Here is a 21,298-nt window from a genome sequence, read left to right on the forward strand (position 1 = left end):
TGGAGAGATTCCCTTCTTCCAGGTGCTGCTTCTGGACTGCCCCTCTCCAGCCCCTCCAATATTATACTGAAAGGTTTTTGTTGTCTCTAAAAATAGTACATATGATTTCATTTTAAACATCGTAATTTTTTCTTTCCTTCATCATCTTTTTCCTTTTCTCCTCCTCCTTCTCCTCCTCCTCCTCCTTCTTCTTCATGCTGGGCATAGGCCCTAGAACCCCATGTATGTTAAGGAAGCACTCTACCCTGAGCTACATCCCTAGCCCTAGTGTCTTAATCTTCCACAGGTGTATGGCGTAATGTCAGCACTGAATCTGTACCCCACCTCTTGTCCCCTCTTCCTCCTCCCTTGGGTTCTTTCCTCCCTATGGTGTTGTTCCCCTATCTTTACTCTTCTTTGCTTCTCTGCCCTGTCCCTGCTTTTCTTTCTTTCTTCCACCTTCTTTTTCTCTGCCCTTCCACTTTCCTCTTCCCAGATACTGAGGGGCAACTTGGGACATGTGATGGAGACCCTCAGAATGTAGGGAGACCCTGTACAACTTGTAAAGAGCTGACCTCTCACTTCCCTTTGACAGCTTTTACTTTTCACTTCCTTTCCACCTCCCAGGCTAGCCAGATAGCTGCTTGAGGTTTATCTCATCAGTCTCCCCTCTGTCAGTTCCTACCTTTTGGGAGTCTTATTCTCTATGGGATTACTGCCAGTTGAAAATGAGCAGGAATCTCATTCCCACTGACATAGTAATAGCTGCTAAAGCCTAGTGTGTTATGGCGCCTCATTGCACTTGCATTTTTAAATAAGGTCAAAGCCAAGCCCTCAAGCATAATCTTTAGGACAATCCTATAAGTGTTAACAGTCTGAGAAACAGTAACACTAAAGGCATCTCTTAACCTTCGCTAGACATATTATTGCAGCTTCTCCAAGAAATAACTTACTTTTAAATGCCTGTCAAATATACCACTATGGTTTATATATATGCATTTCTGCCTTGATGTAAGTTGCCTTCCAGCAGGAGACAGAAAAGAGCTTTTAAATCAAAATATGGGCAGCATCTAGGCCCAAATTTCTTTCCAGTTGTGTGACTTTGAGCAAGCTAGATAACTGCTCTGAGTCTGTTTTTTACTCTTCCTGGTTATTTTGAGGATTTAATAACTAAAAAAAAAAAAAAGACATATATACAGCACTAAATATAGAGCCTGGCACACACAGGGGATTAGTATAAGCTGAATTCCTTTCTACCATATTCTAGATTCTTCACAAAATCCAGTTTTCCAGGTTCTCCTGAAAACCTGGCTGCCATGGACTTAGAGCTAGAGTCTCATGGTAGCCTTTGGTGTGGCTATGAATCCCTGGCCCCTTTTCCATTTGTCACAGACCTTCACTTCTACAGAGCATGTGCACACCGTCACCCTCCATGGGCTCCCCATTCCTGTCACCCGCCTGCCCCTGAATACACTTCATTTTATGACCTCTGCTTTAGGGACAGTGTAAGGAAGAAAATCAGCAGACTTGAGGGGAGAAAGTACAGTTTGTCAGTCCTCAGTCTGTCGGTCTGAGCGGTGATATAGTCCCTGTAGAGTGGGAATGGGGAAGCAGGGAGGAGCTGAGCAGGGAGCAGAAGGGGAGACCAGCTGTTAGGGTCTCATGGTAAATTCTGTCCGTATTTGACAAATCCACATGGAGATGAATTCATACACTGAATGCAAATGGACGCTGGGGATTGTGCAATGCTCTCCACTTTTCTGAGTAACTGATAGTGGAGCCCATGAGGCAAGGCAGAGTTCTGCTTACAGCAGCCCTGTGGAGGTGGCCCAGACATGTCCGCACCAGTAGGGAAGGACAAGTATGGAGGAGGCTGCGTCCTGGAATGGGCAGGTGAAGAGTCAAGGTAAGAAAGGACTTAAAAAGAAAACAACCCAACAGAGGCCAATATTAAGATGTAGCTGAACCATTAGGTGGGAAAGAAGAAATCAAGTACAAACAAATGAAAAAGTTTAGCTCTGCTGGACAGGTTACAGGCAGAAGATGGGGGTTCTGGCTAAGTAGGGAGTCAGAGATGGGGTAAACATGTCAGAGAAAGGGTATCTCTGCTGTAATGTTGACACAATGAGTGCTGTGTCTCAGCTGGCATACTGAGCACTTTGTATGTATGCTCTCATTAAGTCCTCACAACACTGTGAAGTTCATATTATCATCTCCACTTTATAGATGAGGATGCCATGGTGCAAAGGGGTTGAAAAACTTGTCCAAGGTCACAGAGATAAATGGTAGAGCTGACATATAAACTCCAGTAATGAGATGTTGGAGCCCTGGTGCTTAGTTTGCACCACATCTGCAGCATCCAGTGAGGAGGGACCAACGTTTTATTCAACACTAATGTGCCAAGCAATGCCTGAGCAGAAGACTCCAGTGGTGCCCAACCAGACCTGCTCCCTGTCCTTACAGGGCTTTAGACTTATGGTCTTTGTGTGACCCTTGGACCGATTACCCAACTTCTCTCAAGTCCCTCATCTGTAAAATCAGGATAAATATATCTTAAGTTGCAGGGTAGGTATTACTGTAAGAACTCAATAAAAGAATGTGTGTAGAGTTATTAAATGCTCACATGAGTTGTAATGTAGAAGAAACTTGTGGGAATAACAAATCAAAATGACTCTGGATAAATAAATAAGGCATGGGACAATGGGAAAGTGAAAATAAGGTGAATTTGTACACTCTGTTTTTCAAATCCATAGTATTGGAGGAGACGAACATGTTAACTGGTGTATTAATGTTGAAACATCTAAGTGTTAGAGATGATTTTAAAAGTAATCATTTACTTACATTTTAAAATTATGCTATTGTGACAATTTGAGGATTTCTAATACATGTCAGTGGTGGTGGTGGGATAATCTATCTGGCTTCAAAAGACCAAACATTGATGTTACTACAGCCAAGCTTTTTGATTTGTTTATGGTATAACGGTGTTTATATTAAACATCGCAGCAATGCCAACATGGTCTTATTGGAATAAAAATGTCTCAAATCCAGAAATATCATTACTCCAAATAGATCAGATTCTAGTCATTTCATTGCAGGTAAAATAGCGCATGTTGAAGGTGAAGAAAGAAGAGAGAAATAGCAATTAAGTGAAAAGAGGGTTTAAATAACATAAAAAGAGGAGGGGAAGTTTGCAAGGGCTTGGAATATCGTGGAGAAGAGGATGGGTCCTGAGTTTTTAAACTGTCTGTGTTCAAATCTTGGATCTACCACATTTTTAACTGTGAGACTTTGAGCAGGCTACTCATTTTCTCTGTGCCTTAGTTTCTTCAGAGCTGATGGTGGCATGTACCTTATTGGGTTTTTTTTTTGTTTTTGTTTTTGTTTTTAAGAATGATCAAGTGAAATAATGTTTTGCTTGTGCTTATCCCAGTACTCTTCTTGCTACCCACAAGGGAAGATTGTAAAAATCACTTTTAATTTGTGTCTTATCAATATAAATTGCTCCCTCCCTACATTTATGGTCAGTTGATTATCAACAAGGTGCTAAGACAATTCATTAAAGAAAGAATTGTTTTTTAAACAATTAGTACTAGGAAAACTGTATATCCATATGCAAAAGAATAAAACTGGACCCCTATCTAATGTAAAAATTAACTAAAAATGGATCATAGACATAAATGTAAGATCTAAAACTATTAAACTCTTAGAAAAGGCATATATAGAAATACTATGGTCTTGGGTTAGGCAATAGTTTTTCAAATATGACACCAAAGCACAAGTAACAAAAGAAAAACAGATAAAAGTGGACTTCAGAATTGAAAACTTTTGTGCCATAGATGATACTATCAAGAAAGTATTAGCTGGGCATGGTGGTGCACAGCTGTAATCCCAATATTCAGGAGGCTGAGGCAGGAGGATTAAGAGTTCTCAGCCACTTTGGAATACATAGTGAATTCTAGTCTAGCCTGAGCTACATAGTGAGACCCTGTCTCATAACAGGAATGAAAGAAGGGAGGGAGGGAGGGAAGAAGGGAGAGAAAGGAAAAAAACAACCTACAGAATCAAAGAAAAAATTTGCAAATCATCTATCTGATAAAGTACTTGTATCTACAACATATAAAACACTATACTGCAACAACTCAACTTAAAATGGGCAAGGACTTGAATGGATAATTCTCCAAAGATGGCCAGCTAATAAATACATGAAAAGGTGTTTATTAGTCATCAGTGAAATGCAATCGAAACTACAATGAGAAACCACTTCACTCCCATGAGGGTGCCTGTGATACACTGGGAAGCTTGGGTGGTGAGGGTCCTTGGTTGGCACTTAGATGGAAATCAAAGGCAGACTCAGCAGCAAAGGTCAGAAAAGTTTTATTTGCAGAGAAGAGAAAGGAAAGTCTACATGGGGTTATGCAGTGGGACCTGGAAACTGGTGGTGCCCTGGGTCAGGTTGGAAATTGGGTTTTATAGCTTTTTTTATTGCCCAAGGGTGGAGACTTTGGCATGGATGGATTTTGAAGCAGAAGTGTCTCCCTAGTGCAAACAGATGTTTCTTGGAAGGAGAAAGGGCATTTCCCCCCTGGCTAATTGTCATCTTTTGGGAATTGATGGACCTCCCGCAGTCTACTCTTCAAGTCCCCCACCTTAGTGATTGCCCTAACTGCTGTTAGGAACAGAGACAAAGAAGTGTATTCAGTGACTGATTCCTGTTGAAAGGGGGTGACAAAGGGACCCACAGTGTCAGGGCTGACCACCAGAGGGGTTATCAAGAGGACCACGATAGTAGGTCATTTTCATTTCCATCAGGGGCTTTTGCAGTTTGATAGATTCTAGCCGGGAGTTTAAAATGCAAGGCCCAAACACAAGCAAGAGAATAATGGCAACTATAGGCCCCAGAAAGGGTAGGAACCAAGTCCTGGAGGGAAGCCAGGATTTTGTTTGTTTCCATACCTGTGTGAATATCTGAGTTTTGAGGGACTGTTCTCAGAACCACTTAGCCTGTTAGAGAATGTAATCTGCACGTTCCTCTACAATGCCTGAAGTGTTTATATATGTACAACAGGAAATATTGACAATGGCACGTACCCCTCCTTGTTTAGCCAAAAGAAAATCTAGGGCCAGGCAGTGGTCTACGACCATACAGACAAGGGACAACAAAGACCTTTGCATGTTCCTAATGGCAAGGCTGACCTGGGCTAACATGCCCTCTACTACTTTGGTTAGGTGTTTTTGGAGTTACATGATAGACAACCACCCCATAGCTGATTCCAGCTAGGGCTGCAATCAATGCCATTATCCCTAAAACTATTACAGTAACCTCTCATTTGTCCCTATGGGAAGTCGTTCCTATTCATTGGGAAAATTTAGTCTGCTGTATTATGGTATTATATAAAAAAGAGATATGCTCAGGATTGGGTAAAAGTTGAGCAATTGCCCAATTTCCTTGAGCATGATTTGGGTGTAGACATGGCAGCCCCCATACTCGTTTCTTTTTCTGTGACTCCCCACAAAGAGATATCCTTCCTCAAGTCACAAAATATGCTGGGTGTTGTTAGCCTGGGCCTGAGAGGTGTCTCCTGGATCAGGTAGTCAGATACATTAAGGCTGATGGTAAAAGATGGAGGCACAGGAGGTAGCAAGGCAGAGTTATACCGTTGTTGTTTTTTTAACCCTCTTGTATTTTTTTTAAGATACATTTGTGATGACCAGTAGCAAGTACATAATAAGAGGTTTTACCAGTAAGGTTTGAGAATTTGGTCAAATTGGAGATAAGGCTCCCATTAGAAGCACTAGCCCTGAGCACATCAGGACCCATAAAAATGGGGCCCTTAGAGTTATTCATACAGCACCAGCTGGCTGTCAGATGATAGTCCCCTTTAAGAGTGGTTGAAGTCAAATATGTCCTTTCTTTGGGATGTAGGCCCTAGGCCCTCTACTGATGAATGACTAACTGGTATATACCTGTTCAGGTCAGAAATGTTAAACATCCAAATTTTTGTCTGAGAGATGAACCCAAGCCAAGAGTAAGACATAGTAGGCTGGTTCTTCCATGGGACCCCTGTAAGAGGAACCATGGCATAGGAGAATTATCTGGCCTGAATATCAAAGCAGGGAAAAGACCTTGAGTGAAATTTAATAGGACCCATGCTGTCAGGTGAGTGGCCGTCAGTCTCTCATAGCAAACACAAGAGTCCTGTAGTGGGAAATGCAAATTAAAACCACGCTAAGATTCCACCTCACCCCTGTTAGAATAGCCATCATCAGCAACACCACCAACAGGTGTTGGCGAGGATGCGGGGAAAAAGGAACCCTCTTACACTGCTGGTGGGAATGTAGACTAGTACAACCACTCTGGAAAAAAATTTGGAGGCTACTTAAAAAGCTGGACATTGATCTACCATTTGATCCAGCAATACCACTCTTGGGGATATACCCAAAAGACTGTTACTCCAGAGGCACCTGCACATCCATGTTTATTGCGGCACTATTCACAATAGCCAAGTTATGGAAACAGCCAAGATGTCCCACCACTGACGAATGGATTAAGAAAATGTGGTATCTATACACAATGGAATTTTATGCAGCCATGAAGAAGAAAGAAATGTTATCATTCGCTGGTAAATGGATGGAATTGAAGAACATCATTCTGAGTGAGGTTAGCCTGGCTCAAAAAACCAAAAATCGTATGTTCTCCCTCATATGTGGACATTAGATCAAGGGCAAACACAACAAGGGGATTGGACTATGAGCACATGATAAAAGCGAGAGCACACAAGGGAGGGATGAGGATAGGTAAGACACCTAAAAAACTAGCTAGCATTTGTTGCCCTTAACGCAGAGAAACTAAAACAGATACCTTAAAGCAACTGAGGCCAATAGGAAAAGGGGAACAGGTACTAGAGAAAAGGTTAGATCAAAAAGAATTAACCTAGAAGGTAACACCCACGCATAGGAAATCAATGTGAGTCAATGCCCTGTATAGCTATCCTTATCTCAACCAGCAAAAACCCTTGTTCCTTCCTATTATTGCTTATACTCTCTCTACAACAAAACTAGAGATAAGGGCAAAATAGTTTCTGCTGGGTATTGGTGGAGGGGAGAGGGAGGGGGCGGAGTGGGTGGTAAGGGAGGGGGTGGGGGCAGTGGGGAGAAATGAACCAATCCTTGTATGCACATATGAATACTAAAAGAAAAATGAAAAAAAAAAAGTCCTGTAGTGGGGATTTTTGGAAAGGCACATGCTCAAAAGAGGTTTAAAGACCAATTGGTCTTCCATGAAGGCCTGTAGCTCTTCCCATGTAGGGGTACTAGCATACCCAGAAGACCAAGCCCCAAAGCAATATAGCTAGCAAAAAAAAAGAACATGGTAACGCTGCCTTTTGAGTTCAAGTCCAATTAGAAGGAGCTATAGCAGCTAGTCCTGTTCCTAAAGTAATTACAAACTGAATGAATAGACTTATTAGGAGGTCTTGGAGGTTTGGATCAGGAAGGCTCATGGAGGTGACTTATCTGTATCTGTAGGCATTTTCTTTTTGAACAGCAGTTTTAATCTATTTAAAGGTTCACATGAGAAGGAAACAGGCTCCAATTCTGGGTCTGGAGATGGAGATTTGACAGTCACAGGGGGATTTCAGCCTTGACTCTTGAGTGATGGCTCCAGGAATCCAGGCCAGCCACTTGCACTGCCGTTGGGGTAGACAGAATAACTGGATATGGCCCCTCTCATGGGGGTGTTGTTTAAGACCCAGGTTGGATTTGGAGACTTTGTCAGAACTAGGTCACCAGGGCGAAATAGAGGGGGGTCCCTTTATATCCTCACTGGGGTGGCTTGTTTGATCTCTGAGAGTGTGTGTTGGAATTTAGCAAGTTGAGTGACGTGGGAAATTAACTGAGATGTCTTTTGGTCAAGAAGGAGGTTATTGTTAGGAAGGACTGCCATATAGCGATTTGAAAGGGGTTAGTCCCTGCTTGCCTGGGGTGTTTCTGAGCCTAATGAAAATAATAAGGAGGAGCTTAGTCCAGGGGGAGTGGGTTTCTTGGTCCAGTTTAGCCAGGTGTCTTTTTAAAAGTTCATTTGTTTTTTCTACTTTTCCAGACAATTGGGGACACCAGGTACAGTGGAGATGGTATTTTATGCCTAGTGCCCTAGAAAGTCCCTGAGTTACTTCTCCCTTAAATGCAGACCTGTTATCACTTCGAAGGCTTCTGGGGAGATAAAAGCAAGGGAAATACCTACTCACAGACATATCCGTGATTAGATCTTGGACCACCACCCTAGCACATTCTGTACTGCAAGGAAAAGCCTCCACCCATCCAGCGAACATGTCTCCCAGTACTAACAGTAGTTTTGGTTTTGGTCTGCCTGGCAGATGGGAAAAGTCTAGTTGCCAGTCTTCCCCAGGGTAGGACCACTACCTCTGTGCCCCTGGCACCTGGAGTCTTTTATTATTGGGATTTTTTTTTGGCACGTTTCACATCCCTGTACAACTTGTTGGGCAGTGTCCCTTAATTTAGTCCCCCCAAATATTTTATTGACCAAAACCAAAGTATTGTCTAAGCCCAAATGATAAAGTTGGTGGAGGGTCTTAAGAATTTTCCATTGGAGTGCTTCAGGGAGCCATAGCTTCCCTTCAGGGGACACCCACCAGCTCTGGAGATCCAACTGGTACCCTTGGGCTGAGGCTTGTTTACTTTCCTCTGATCAGTATTGTGGTCTCTCTGGAAGAAGGACAGTCCACTATAAAGGAAAGGGCCAGCTGTATATTCCTGTATGGCTGCCTATTTAGCTGTCTTGTCAGCTGCTTTTTTTCTCTTTGCTATTTTATCTTCTCCTTTTTAGTGACCTCTACAATGAGTTTAAAATTCCCCCTAGGTCATGTGTGGTGTAAACCCATGTGGGGTGGGTTTAGGACAAGTTTTTGAGCTTCAGACACTAGAAGGTTAACTGCAGCCACTGCTCAAAGATATCCTGGCCATCCCAGCCATCCCTTGGCTACCTAATCTAATTCTTTACTTAAGTATCCCATTGGCTGGGGAGTGATACCCTGCAGCTGAGTCACCACTCCTAGGGCCAGTCCTCCCTTTTCATAGACATATAATTGAAAATTGTCCTGTACTGGGAGACCCAGGGCTGGAGCTGTCATAAGGGCCTTTTTTAACTGGTAGAATGCATTTTCTGACTTGTCACTCTATTCAATAAAAGGCTGGGGATCCTTCTGTGCTCCCTTAAGGATCTGATATAAGGGCCTGGCTAGGTCTGCATATCCCAGGATCCAAATTCTACAGCATTCTGTCACCCCCAAAAGGCCCTCAATTGTTGTAGAGTCTTAGGTAGAGGATGGATCCTATCTTCTCATGGAGACCTCATTTCTTTCTTCAGGACAAGACCTAAATTTGACTGACACAATTGGGCTTTTTCTGTAAGATTTTATATCCTCTGTTTGCTAAGAAGTTTAGTTAAGGATTCAGTGGCTCTTGAAGCGACAGGCTTATTGGTCCACAGAGCAGGAGGTCATCTACATATTGTAGCAGAGTAGCTTGTGGAGATTGCCACTCTGCCAAGTGTTGGGTTAGAGCCAATCCAAAGAGGTGGGGGCTGTCTCTGAGTCCCTGGGGAGGACAGTCCAGGTGACCTGACCAGCTTTTCATGTGGGGTCCTCAAAGGCAAAGATAGATTGACTTTTTGGGTGTAAGGGAATGCAAAAGAAGGTATCCTTTAAGTCCAGGACAGAGTAGTAAGCAGTAACTGGGGGTATTTGGGCTAGAAGCACATAGGGATTTGGAACTACAGGGTGGAGAGGCACTACTGCTTCATTGATCAAGCAGAGATCTTAGACTAGCCTCCATTTGTTAGGTCCCTTTCTGACCCAAGTATTATATGGGCTGGAGCATTCTATTAGCAGTCCTGTCTCTTTAAGTCTTTGATTATGAGAATTAGTCCCTCCTTAACGTCTAGTCTTGAAGGATATTGGTTTTGATGGGGAAACCATGAGGGGTCCTTGAGGTGAATTAGGACTAGGACCGCCATTTGTGCTGGTCCCATGGGGGTAAAAGGAGCTGCACCCCCAATTTAGATAAAAGGTCTCACTCTAGCAGAGGAGTAGGGGTTTCTTGGACAATTAAAAAGGAGTGACAGAAGTGGAAATCTCCCCAGGAGCTGTGGAGGATGAGTGAAATAACGCTCTAGGGGCTGGCCTGATATGCCCCGAACAGTAATTCTCTTGAAAGAACAGTAATTTTCTTGAAGGACCTGGATCTGGGAGAGAAAGGAATAGCTGAAATGCTGGCTCCAGTATCAGTAAGGAAGCTGACCTATGCTTTTCAACAATAACTATCATCTGGGGCTCTTCTAGTTTTATGGTGGTCACAGGAGCCTGGATGGGAGGCTCCAGGACCAGGAGGCTCTGACCTCAGTTCCCTTGGGAATCAAGGACAGGGTGCCTTCCAGTGATTTCCCTGGCAGATGGGGCAGGGTACTGGAGGTGGCTTCCTCCAGGGGCACTCCCTCTTAAAATGGCCTAACTGTCCACTTTGAAAATATGTCCTCAGGTTTGGACTGCACCCTGGGGGAACTCTCAGAGTGCTGTGATCAGAGCTTCCTTCTGTTTATCTTTTCTCTTTTCCTTTTCCAGGTTCTTTTTTTCTTTTTTTTTAAGTCCATATTATAGTATACAGATGTGGCTACATGGACCAATTGGTCCAGATCTCTGTTCCCTTCAAACACTAGTTTTTGAAGATTTATACAATTATCTGGGGCTGACAGTGTCAGAAATTTATCTTTTAGGATGATTTCCTCCTCCTGTGACTTTAGTACAATGTTGGTATGCTTTTGTAAAGCATTCTTAAATCTCTGTAGGAAAGCTAATGGGGTTTCTAAGGGTCCTTGGTATAGCCATGACTTGGGAGTAATTAAGGGGTTTTATCTTAGCTCTCCTTAGACCCTCAAGAATGCAGTGGATGAAATGGTTATAGGTCCATTCATCCTTGTCATTCTCAGGGTCCCACTTAGGATCATATCTAGACACTGCCTAATCTCCTGTGCGAATTGGGAATTGGGATTCCCTTTTAGGTATCCAGTGTCTCAATCTTTCTTCCCCCTCTCCCTCCTCCTCTTCCAAGGGCCTGGTTTGAGATAGGCCTGTAGAGCCACATTTATCTAAGTGATAATCGTCCCCAGCAGCAACTGCCTGATCTAGTACTTGCTGTTTCTACAGAGAAGTGAAAGTCTGAGATAACAATGTCATTACATCCTTCCAGATCAGTTCAAAATTTTGACTGACTTCTCTGAATGCCTGGTTGTACTGATCTGGGGTTTCAGGGTAACTTCCTAAATCTTTTTTATTTCTTTAAGCTCACTTAATATAAAAGGAATGTGAGCCCTATCCCCTCCAGGAATTAACTGGAGTGGGTAGAGTCCTGTGGGACTTGTGTCAACCAATTTCCTCAGGGTGGGATATATCCCCTGTGGTTCCCCTGGAGATTTGATTTCTGTCATGGGGGAGGCCCCCTTTGACATCATTGGGGGCCCTTGGGCATCAGATGGTTTTTCAGGTTCTGCTTCCTCAAGGGAGTCTGGGGGCTTTTTGTAAAGGGTCACCATGGTCTGGGTATCTAGCCTGCATGTGCTCAGCCATTCTGGATGGTCTCTTAGGAGAAAGAAAAGTTGAACATATGGGACTTCAGTTCACTCTCCCTCTTTTCTACAGAACATATCTAATTGAAGAATGGTATTATAATTAATGCTCTCCCTCTTTCTGGCCATTTTTCCCCATCTTCCAGAGGATATTGTGGCCAGGCCTGGCAGTAAAACTTGAGTCACTTCCATTGAGGACTTTCTGGATCAAGGTCTTTCCAATGTTTTAGTAAGCAGGCAAGGGGGGATCCTTCTGGGATCCTGGAAGCTTGATTTCCCATCTAAAATGGGAAGCAAGGGAAAATTGATCACCTTAAGAGGAGTTTTCTCCTGTTACTGAGGCATCCCCAGGAGAAGAGATCCTCCACATGAAAGAGGGCGTCCCTCTCTCCTGTGATCTGCTGCCACTGCTACCTGTGGCTAAGGTTATGGAGAAGACATTTAGGTACATCTGGATGCAGCCACTCAGCCGGAGCAACCCTGGTCAATTTTTCTCTTATTTTGCCTGTTTGCCTTGTTACTCATGTACCTGGTTCTCCTCTACCAGCTGAAGGCTTGTAATTTAAAAATAACTCTATCAGTGAGGGGCTCTAAAGCAACTAAGAGGGCTTGCATGGCCAGAGGGAGGACCCCTGAGGAGGCATGGATGTGGATTAATGTATGCAAGGTGTTTTTTTTTTTAATTTTTACTTTTTGGTTTTTCTTTTTTATTATTATTATTATTTTATTATTTTATTATTCATATGTGCATATAAGGCTTGGGTCATTTCTCCTCCCTGCCCCCACCCCCTCCCTTACCACCCACTCCGCCCCCTCCCTCTCCCCCCCCACCCCCTCAATACCCAGCAGAAACTATTTTGCCCTTATTTCTAATTTTGTTGTAGAGAGAGTATAAGCAATAATAGGAAGGAACAAGGGTTTTTGCTGGTTGAGATAAAGATAGCTATACAGGGAGTTGACTCACATTAATTTCCTGTGCATGTGTGTTACCTTCTAGGTTAATTCTTTTTGATCTAATCTTTTCTCTAGTTCCTGGTCCCCTTTTCCTATTGGCTTCAGTTGCTTTTAAGGTATCTGCTTTAGTTTCTCTGCTTTAAGGGCAACAAATGCTAGCTAATTTTTTAGGTGTCTCACCTATCCTCACACCTCCCTTGTGTGCTAAAGCTTTTATCATGTGCTCAAAGTCCAATCCCATTGTTGTGTTTGCCCTTGATCTAATGTCCACATATGAGGGAGAACATATGACTTTTGGTCTTTTGGGCCAGGCTAACCTCACTCAGAATGATGTTCTCCAATTCCATCCATGAATTCGTTCTTTTTCATGGCTGCATAAAATTCCATTGTGTATAGATACCACATTTTCTTAATCCATTCGTCAGTGGTGGGGCATCTTGGCTGTTTCCATAACTTGGCTATTGTGAATAGTGCCGCAATAAACATGGGTGTGCAGGTGCCTCTGGAGTAACCTGTGTCACAGTCTTTTGGGTATATCCCCAAGAGTGGTATTGCTGGATCAAATGGTAGATCAATGTTTAGCTTTTTAAGTAGCCTCCAAATTTTTTTCCAGAGTGGTTGTACTAGTTTACATTCCCACCAACAGTGTAAGAGGGTTCCTTTTTCCCCACATCCTCGCCAACACCAGTTGGTGGTGGTGTTGCTAATGATGGCTATTCTAACAGGGGTGAGGTGGAATCTTAGTTTGGTTTTAATTTGCATTTCCTTTACTGCTAGAGATGGTGAGCATTTTTTCATGTGTTTTTTGGCCATTTGAACTTCTTCTTTTGAGAAAGTTCTGTTTAGTTCACTTGCCCATTTCTTTATTGGTTCATTAGTTTTGGGAGAATTTAGTTCTTTAAGTTCCCCGTATATTCTGGTTATCAGTCCTTTGTCTGATGTGTAGCTAGCAAATATTTTCTCCCACTCTGTGGGTGGTCTCTTCAGTTTAGAGACCATTTCTTTTGAAATGGTTTTAGTTTTATGAGGTCCCATTTATCTATGCTATCTCTTAGTTGCTTGCTGCTGGGGTTTCGTTGAGAAAGTTCTTACCTATACCGACTAACTCCAGAGTATTTCCTACTTTTTCCTGTATCAACTTTAGAGTTTGTGGTCTGATATTAAGATCCTTGACCCATTTTGAGTTAATACTGGTATAGGGTGATATACATGGATCTAGTTTCAGTTTTTTGCAGACTTATGCAAGGGTTTTTTGTTAGGGGTGATAAAAATGTTTTAGCATTGAATTGTGGTGATAATTGCACAGCTCTGTGAATACAGTCAGCCTTCCATATCTGTGGGTTCCAAATCCACATAATCAACTGCAGATAGAAAATACTTTTTGCAAAACTGTGTCTATATTGAATATATGCAGACTTTTTCTTGTCATTATTTCCTAAACAAACAACTATTTAGGGTATTTTAAGTAATCTAGAGATCATTTAAAGTATACAGAAGGATGCGCATTGGTTCTATGTAAACACTATGCATTTTATGTAAGAGATTTGAGAATCCATGGGTTTGGGAAAAGGGACCCTCAGCTATTCAAGGAATGACTATATGCCAAAATGTACCAAAGTGTAAGCTTTACTAGTGCAATTGTATATGGTATGTGAATGAGGTTTTTTTCTTTTTAAGTCACTCCCCCCATGCAGTCAACTATGAACAACATTTCTTTTAGGCTGATTATGTGGTTCCTGTGGAAGATAATGATGAAAACTATATTCATCCCACAGAAAGCAGTTCACTTCCTTCTGAAAAAGGTAAGTTTGCAGCTTCAAGTACCTGAAAACAAGGCTACTCAGTAGTAAGGGCTGAGGGTCTCAGGACACTCTGTCATCTGTAGTCACAGCATATGCCTTCTTTGGCTGGTCAAGCATCAGTGAGCTACTCATCTCTGGGTTTTCAAAGGCTTTTCCCTCCTTCCTCCTTCCTCCCACCTCAAATTATAAAAGCACCAAGTTTATTATCTTCAGCTTCCCCCACTTGGAAGGGGTTTCTCATAACCCCTTCTGTAACTCACAGAGCTACAATCCACCATGTTAGCTTTATAAATAGCAGACAAGGAAAGGTTTCTATGGAGGACTGATAAAAATGAAAGCACGAAGATGCTCTGTGTCATGGCTTTTTAAATTCAGTGGTAGCCCAGGCTTGTAAAAAACATTTCATTTGTAAATCCTTCATGGGATAACAAATGCTATTATAAACAGATTATCTGAAAAAAGCCAGTGCCACATACTCTCAGGTCAAACACAGAAACAGAGCATGGTTCCTAGATGTTGTTTTGGAGAATATAAACCCATGCAAGAGATGCTTTCTTAGGCAACACTTCTCATCTAATAAACTTGATTCCAAGGTAGGCAAGCTTTTGCTCACCTCCATGTAACAAGGGAATACAGACTCCCTAAATACCACCGACAGCCTAAAGACCCACCTGAATTCCCCAGCCACTTTTTACCATGAAACAACACATACATGTTCCCCTTACCCTCACCCTAAGAAACACCTCAAAAATCTAAGAAAAAGTGTATGTGGCAGGGGAAGTGGGGTTATAAATTTGGCTCCTCCATGCTTAGTTTTATACACTTCTCCTGATTAAAAATAATACTAACAACAAAACTCATCTCCTAGATCCCAGTTTGACAAATGTTAGTCCAAGATGGTATTCACTTTAACAAAACCCCTATAATAATTGAATTGAATTACCCCTTTAATCATTAATATATCCATTCAAAAGATTTCTTCTGAGAAGGATTCTTTGAATTGTGTGTTTATTAAGGGTGTCTCCCATTCTGTGTAAATTCTCTGGTCTGACCCACCATTTTTTCCCAACATGGGAATATTTCTCAGTAGAATGGACCTGTAATCACTGGATATGTGTTTATGTGTTTAAGCTCCCATGGTGAACAGATCAACCAAGCCAAGTAGCACCATAAAGCCTACTTCTCCTCCAGGGACAGCTTCAGGTAAGGTACATGTGTGATTAGGTTTGGTTTTGAATCTGTTTCAAAAACAATATGCAACTCAGATCAAATATGAATAATCACTTATATTTCCAAATTTCTAATAAATGGTAACAGAAGGCCTACACTCATCTGTTCCACTGTCTGGTGGCTCCTGTGTGGAAGGGACCCTCCTCCTGTCCCCCAGGCCATTTGGCCTCTCTTAGGTAGGACTTTGCTGGACCCTTTGCTGGCTTCTCCCCCATCTCCTCTCCTCTGACTATGGATGACTCCCAGTGTCTAGCCTTGAGCTCTTCTTTCAGGATACTTGTGATGGTTAAAAGCTTGGGGTTTGAGTCAACACAGCCCTGCATTGGAAGCCTGGTGTTCCCAAGTGCTGTATCACCTTGGGTTTGTACTTCACCTCTCCAAACATCAGATTTTCTCATCTGTAAATGGAGACCGTAGTCCTTACCTATGACAGGAGAACTGTGAAATCAGATGGCCCACAGTCAAAGAGAACAATTTTCCGTATCTTTCAGAGATCATCCTTTCTTCTGGCTTCACTTCTCATGTCTAGGCTTCTAAGCTGATGACTCTTGTGCCCATCCCCAACCTGATTTCCCTCTGACCACAGTGGCATCCCGTGCCTCAAACTGAGTACCTCCATCACTGAACTCTAAGCTCATCACTGCTTCCCTGTTTGTATCCAGGTTCCTCTATGCATGTTAGCCTCCAGGCTGGGTGTGTTGGAGTCCTCCTTCCTTTCCAAAGCCTGCTGCTTCTTTCTCCCGAGTTTGCTCTTCTGTTTTAGCTGCCACTGCTCTAGACTGGCTTTCTTAACTCTGTTACCTCATCATCTTGTCTGTCCCCATGCCCTAGCCACACCCTTGCCTCTTGGCTCTCTCCTTAGCAGTGAAGAGTAGGTTTCGGAATTCCCCAGATGTTGCCAGCTGCATCCTATTCAGTACTCAAGCCATGGACATCCAGCACTTCCTAGGTTGTCTTCTGCAGGCTTTGGTAAACCCCAAGGCTGAGGCCAGAGATGCCAAATGCTGCCCCACCCCCTGACCCCATCATCAGCCCAGAGAGATGGGTGCTCTATTTCTGTGTTCCTGTGTGCATTCTCTGCCTCTCTCTCTGAGCCTCTCCTCCCTACACACACACACACACACCCACACCCCATAGTAGAACATAAGTAATTAGGAGGTTGGGCTCTGCTTCCAGGGACCAGCTCCCTGAGAGACAAAAAAAATTTTTTTAAATTATTTCTTAGACAATTTTTTTTTTTTTTTTTTGGTGGCAGGCGGGTCCCAGTATTGGAATTTGAACTCAAGGATCCCTGCTTGCTTTCTCTGAATATTTTTTAGGTAGGGTCTTTCTGCCCTGGCTGGCCTGGACTGCAATCCTGCTATTTTAGGCTTTGCACTGTAACTGGAATGACAGACACTGACCACCAAACCAAGCTTTTTTTCCCTGTTGAGATGGAGTCTCACCAACGTTTCTACTCAGACTGGCCTTGAACCATAATACTCCTGATGCCAGCCTCCTGAGTAGCTATCTTAGACTCATTTCTTGTGAAATGGTTCACTTTCTTCTCTTACTTATCCTCTCCCTCAGAACCCACAGCCTCTCTATATCTGGGGAGTGGTGGTCAGAGCCCTCTTATGCAGCTTGTCACACACCAACCTAAAACATCATAGCAAGGTTGTTGGTCTCTGTTGAAATGGAGATTCCTGAGCCATGATCACTCAGGATGAGGGCTGTAACTACTAAAAACCTCTAATAAACAAATAAATGAAGACCTAAGGTTTTTGGTAAAATAGCTTAGTAATCTCTAGTGGTCACATCTTAAAAAGCCCTGTTGGCCATAAAAGGACCTCTTCTTCCCAAGAAACACTTCACCATGTGTCCTACCTTTTGGTCTTTGCATGCTCACTTCTATGGCAACAAATCCTGCCCATCCTTCAAGGTTCAGCTTGAGGCCTCCACATCTAGGAAGCCTCCTTCAGAGAACTCTCCTTTCCCAGAAGTGTCTTCTCAATTACATTTGACCCATACCTTTCCACCTAATTACTCCGTCTCAGTCCAGTCTCCCTAAGTACACTGAAAGCTCCTTGATGATCTTGCCTTCAATGTCACTTGCTCAGGAGGCCTTACCCGACCCCACATTGGGATAGATCTCTGTGATGTCCATTTCTACAGTGACCTGTACACACCCTTTATTCCATGACTCCTCTTTCCTATAAGACTCTGAACTCCACATCTTGCTCACAGCTGTCTCTCAGGGCCTCTGCCAGAACCTGATTCAAAGCAGGTGCTGAGATGGTAGATGGGTCAGTTAATTGAGAGATGAGCAAATCCCCAAACCCTGGATGTATTTGAGGAGTCACATGGCACCATCAGAGGGTATTAGTGTTAGGAAAATGCCGCACACCGCACACAAAGGCGGCTCACGAGAGGTATCTCATGTCCAAAATTTAATAAGCAGGCTGGCTGGCCGAGAAGAAAAAATGGCGCAGCAGCTTCTCTCAGCGGGTCTGGCCTTAAGTAGCATTTGGGAGAAAGCAAGGGCTAGGGACGGACAAAGAAAGGTGGCAGGAGATAAGGGACAGTGGGGCTTTGTTTTGCAAGGGATGAGACCAGCTGCTGAAGCAAGGTCTAGAGGTGGGCAAAGTAAGGTGGTGGGAGATAAGGAACAGTGGGCTTTGTTCTGCAAGGGGTGAAAGCAGCCGCGGCTCAGGCTGCAGAATGGTGGCAAGGGGCAGTTCTTATCAATTAGCTCATTGGATTTTTACTCACTGGTTTGTTATTAATCTCTAGTATGGTATATTTTAATATTGGAGGCATCAGATGAAGAAGCTACATCTACATAAGAAAACAGTGCTCTAGTTATGTGATTGTTGCATGAAGTTGGGAGGAAAGACAGGAGGAAGGAAGAAGTGAGGTGGTTTGAGAAGAACAACATAAACAGTTGAGTGACAAGTTTCTGAGTATGGGAATAAAACTTTCAGGGATAATTTTTTTTAAGACAGGGTAGTAAATGTTAATAGTAGTAGTCCAGGCTGGCCTCAAAGTCATGGTTATCCCCAAGTTTCAGTCTCCTGAATGCTAAGATTACAGGCATGTACCACCATGCTCAGCCTAGGTTGTACACAGTAAGAGATTTCATCATGACACTTTCATGCATACATATGATGTATTTTGATCATATTCACCCCCTCTAATGTTCTTATTCTTCTACCCTCCTCCTTTTCCCTTGCCCTTTCACCTCCTTAGTAGTCCTCCTTTTACTTTCATGACCTTGTTTTTTGTTTTGCTGTGTCTTGTTTCCTTGAAAACATGTGGTACTTGTCTTTGTGGGGCTGGCTTGTTTCACTTAATATGGTGCTCTCCAGTTCCATCCATTTTCCAACAGAGATGGTTTTTATGAAGGATTGATCAGACTGCTTGCCTGTGGCATTGACTCACTACCCATCTTCCTTTAATGGCTTCAGGTAGCCAGCCCTTTGAAGGGCATCACAAAAGTGCTAAGGTTTCTTAGGGAACAATTTTGTTTCTTCCTTTTGTTATGAAGTTTTACTCAAAATCAGTGTTTCTCAGCCTTGGCACTATTAACACTTGGGGCCAGAATATTCTTTATTGTGTGCGTGTGTGTGGGATCCTATGGAGCCTGGGATATTTGGTAATATACCTGCCTTCTACACACTAGGTGCCAGTAGCATTTCCCTATATGTGGCAAGAAGAATGTCTCCAGACATTGTCAACTGTCCTGGGGTTGGGAAGCAAGTCAAACCCAGTTGAGAACTACTGGTTTAAGCAAACTAAAAGGCTTAACCCCATTATGATTTATTTCCAGATGAGAATGTGATGGTGGCGAGATCTCTGGATGATTTGTAGCTTTTGTCAGAAGAGGATAGATACAGCATGCATTCTGACTTCCTTTAACTAGTATCACTTAAAAATATGCAATCTCCTTCTTTCCTAAAAAGAGGGGTGAGCCTTTGGAATTTATAATTCCCCATAAAGGCGCAAGCTGAATTTCACCTGTAGCTAGATTGTGGTATAGTTGCTGAATAAATCTTTCACTTGGAGGTGTGTGAGTATGCAGAGAATATAGGATACTCAGACACAGTGGTAACATTTTCCATAGCAGCTTAAGCAGAGATGAATCTCAAGGGCTTACAATGTCAACATTGTAAGAATAATGAAAGCTACCAGTACTGCATGTGAAACTGAAAGAAAAGCAATGTGTAAAACATTGTAGGGAGGAATAAATACTAAGCAAGGGTAAATAGTTTGTCTAGTAGAGAAACTTTGGTAGCACCAGTTGGTGCAAGGCCTGTATTATGAAAGCAAAATTACCAAATGTTTTTAGTAAGTTAGGACAGTTAAGCTAAAACTGATTTTTTTCTTTTACTTTTATGAGTTTGGATACATTTCCGTCTATTGCATTTCCAATTTCTTCCTTGGAGTATTCTAGCCAAGAATTCAGCTCTCAGGAAAGCAAGGGTCCTGGCTGTGTGGAGGGTACCGAGTGTGCCTCTGCTCTGATTGTCCCACCCCGCTGCACCCCTGGATCTGGCTGCATCCAGAGCAGCAAGAGAGCCCTGGCACATGAATAGAGGAGTCGGTCTCTGTCCTTCTTCAACATCCACAAAACATCCCTCTGTTTCCTTTATTGCTCCCCTCATAAGGGGATCTGACCTGCCACCCCATGCTCCCAAGAACAGTGTGAGAGACCTTGGCTGGAGAGGAGAGTACCTGCCTGGACCTTAAACCTGATCAGCCTTAGGTAAACCCCAGCCCTGCCACTTACCCTCTCTGAATGACTGTTTGCCCTACATGATGTTACATGAGGCACACTGCTAACATCCACAGACACTGTGGCTTTGATCACAAGACACTAAAACAAAGACAGTAATAATCATATGTATTGACATTCTTTGAGTTATAATTTAGATATCATAAACTCACCCATCTTATATGCATAATGATTTTTGTAACCCATTACATTTATAGTAATACATTATGCCACCACCACTAAAATCCAGTTTTAGAAAATCTCCATGCCCACTAACTCTGAAAGATCCCTCGCACCCATTTATAGTTAATGCTGTTCCCACCCCAGCTCCAGGCAATCACTTGTCTCCTTTCCGTTGCTATAGATTTGCCTTTTCTAGACATTTTGTATAGATAGACTCACATAGTATGTAATCCTTGCATCTGGCTCCTTTTGTTCAGTACAATGTTTTGACCATCAAAAACTTTTATTATGTTACCAGTATTATTTTAAATTTGGTTAATTTTTATTTTAAGGCTGAACTAAGGTTTGAACTCAGGGTCTCACACTTGCTAGGTAGGTGCTCTACCACTTGAGTCATACCCTATCCCTTATATTTGGCTAATTGTTTTAAATATCAAAGTTGATGCAGGCATAGTGGTGTATGCCTATAATCCCACCACTAAGGAGACTAAGGCAGCAGGACAGTTAGTTCAAGACCATCCTGGGATACATAGCTATACCCTGCATCAAAGAATGCCAAAGTTATCCTATTATCTTACCACAATAACTCTGAATTAGATAAAGTAGGTATTGGTATCCCTATTTCATAAAGGGGGATAACTGAGACATGGTGGTTTATAAGAGGTTACTGAGCCATTGCTTTGCAATAACTAGAACCCTGTCTTTCTGAAGCAAGACCAAAGTTTTTCCACCAGCACTTGTACCCCACTACCACAAAGCAGA

General features: G+C 42.7%; 1 protein-coding gene across 1 annotated transcript in view; it reads left to right on the forward strand.

Annotated features, from left to right (window-relative positions):
- Positions 1-21,298, forward strand: part of Blnk (B cell linker) — an 86,386-nt gene that overhangs the window by 42,379 nt on the left and 22,709 nt on the right. Inside the window, 2 exon segments of the mRNA XM_020175051.2 lie at positions 14,289-14,370; positions 15,502-15,573. Coding sequence (XP_020030640.2) covers positions 14,289-14,370; positions 15,502-15,573 — 154 coding nt within the window.

This window comes from Castor canadensis, chromosome 7 (assembly GCF_047511655.1).
Source record: "Castor canadensis chromosome 7, mCasCan1.hap1v2, whole genome shotgun sequence".
NCBI classification, from domain to species: domain Eukaryota; kingdom Metazoa; phylum Chordata; class Mammalia; order Rodentia; family Castoridae; genus Castor; species Castor canadensis.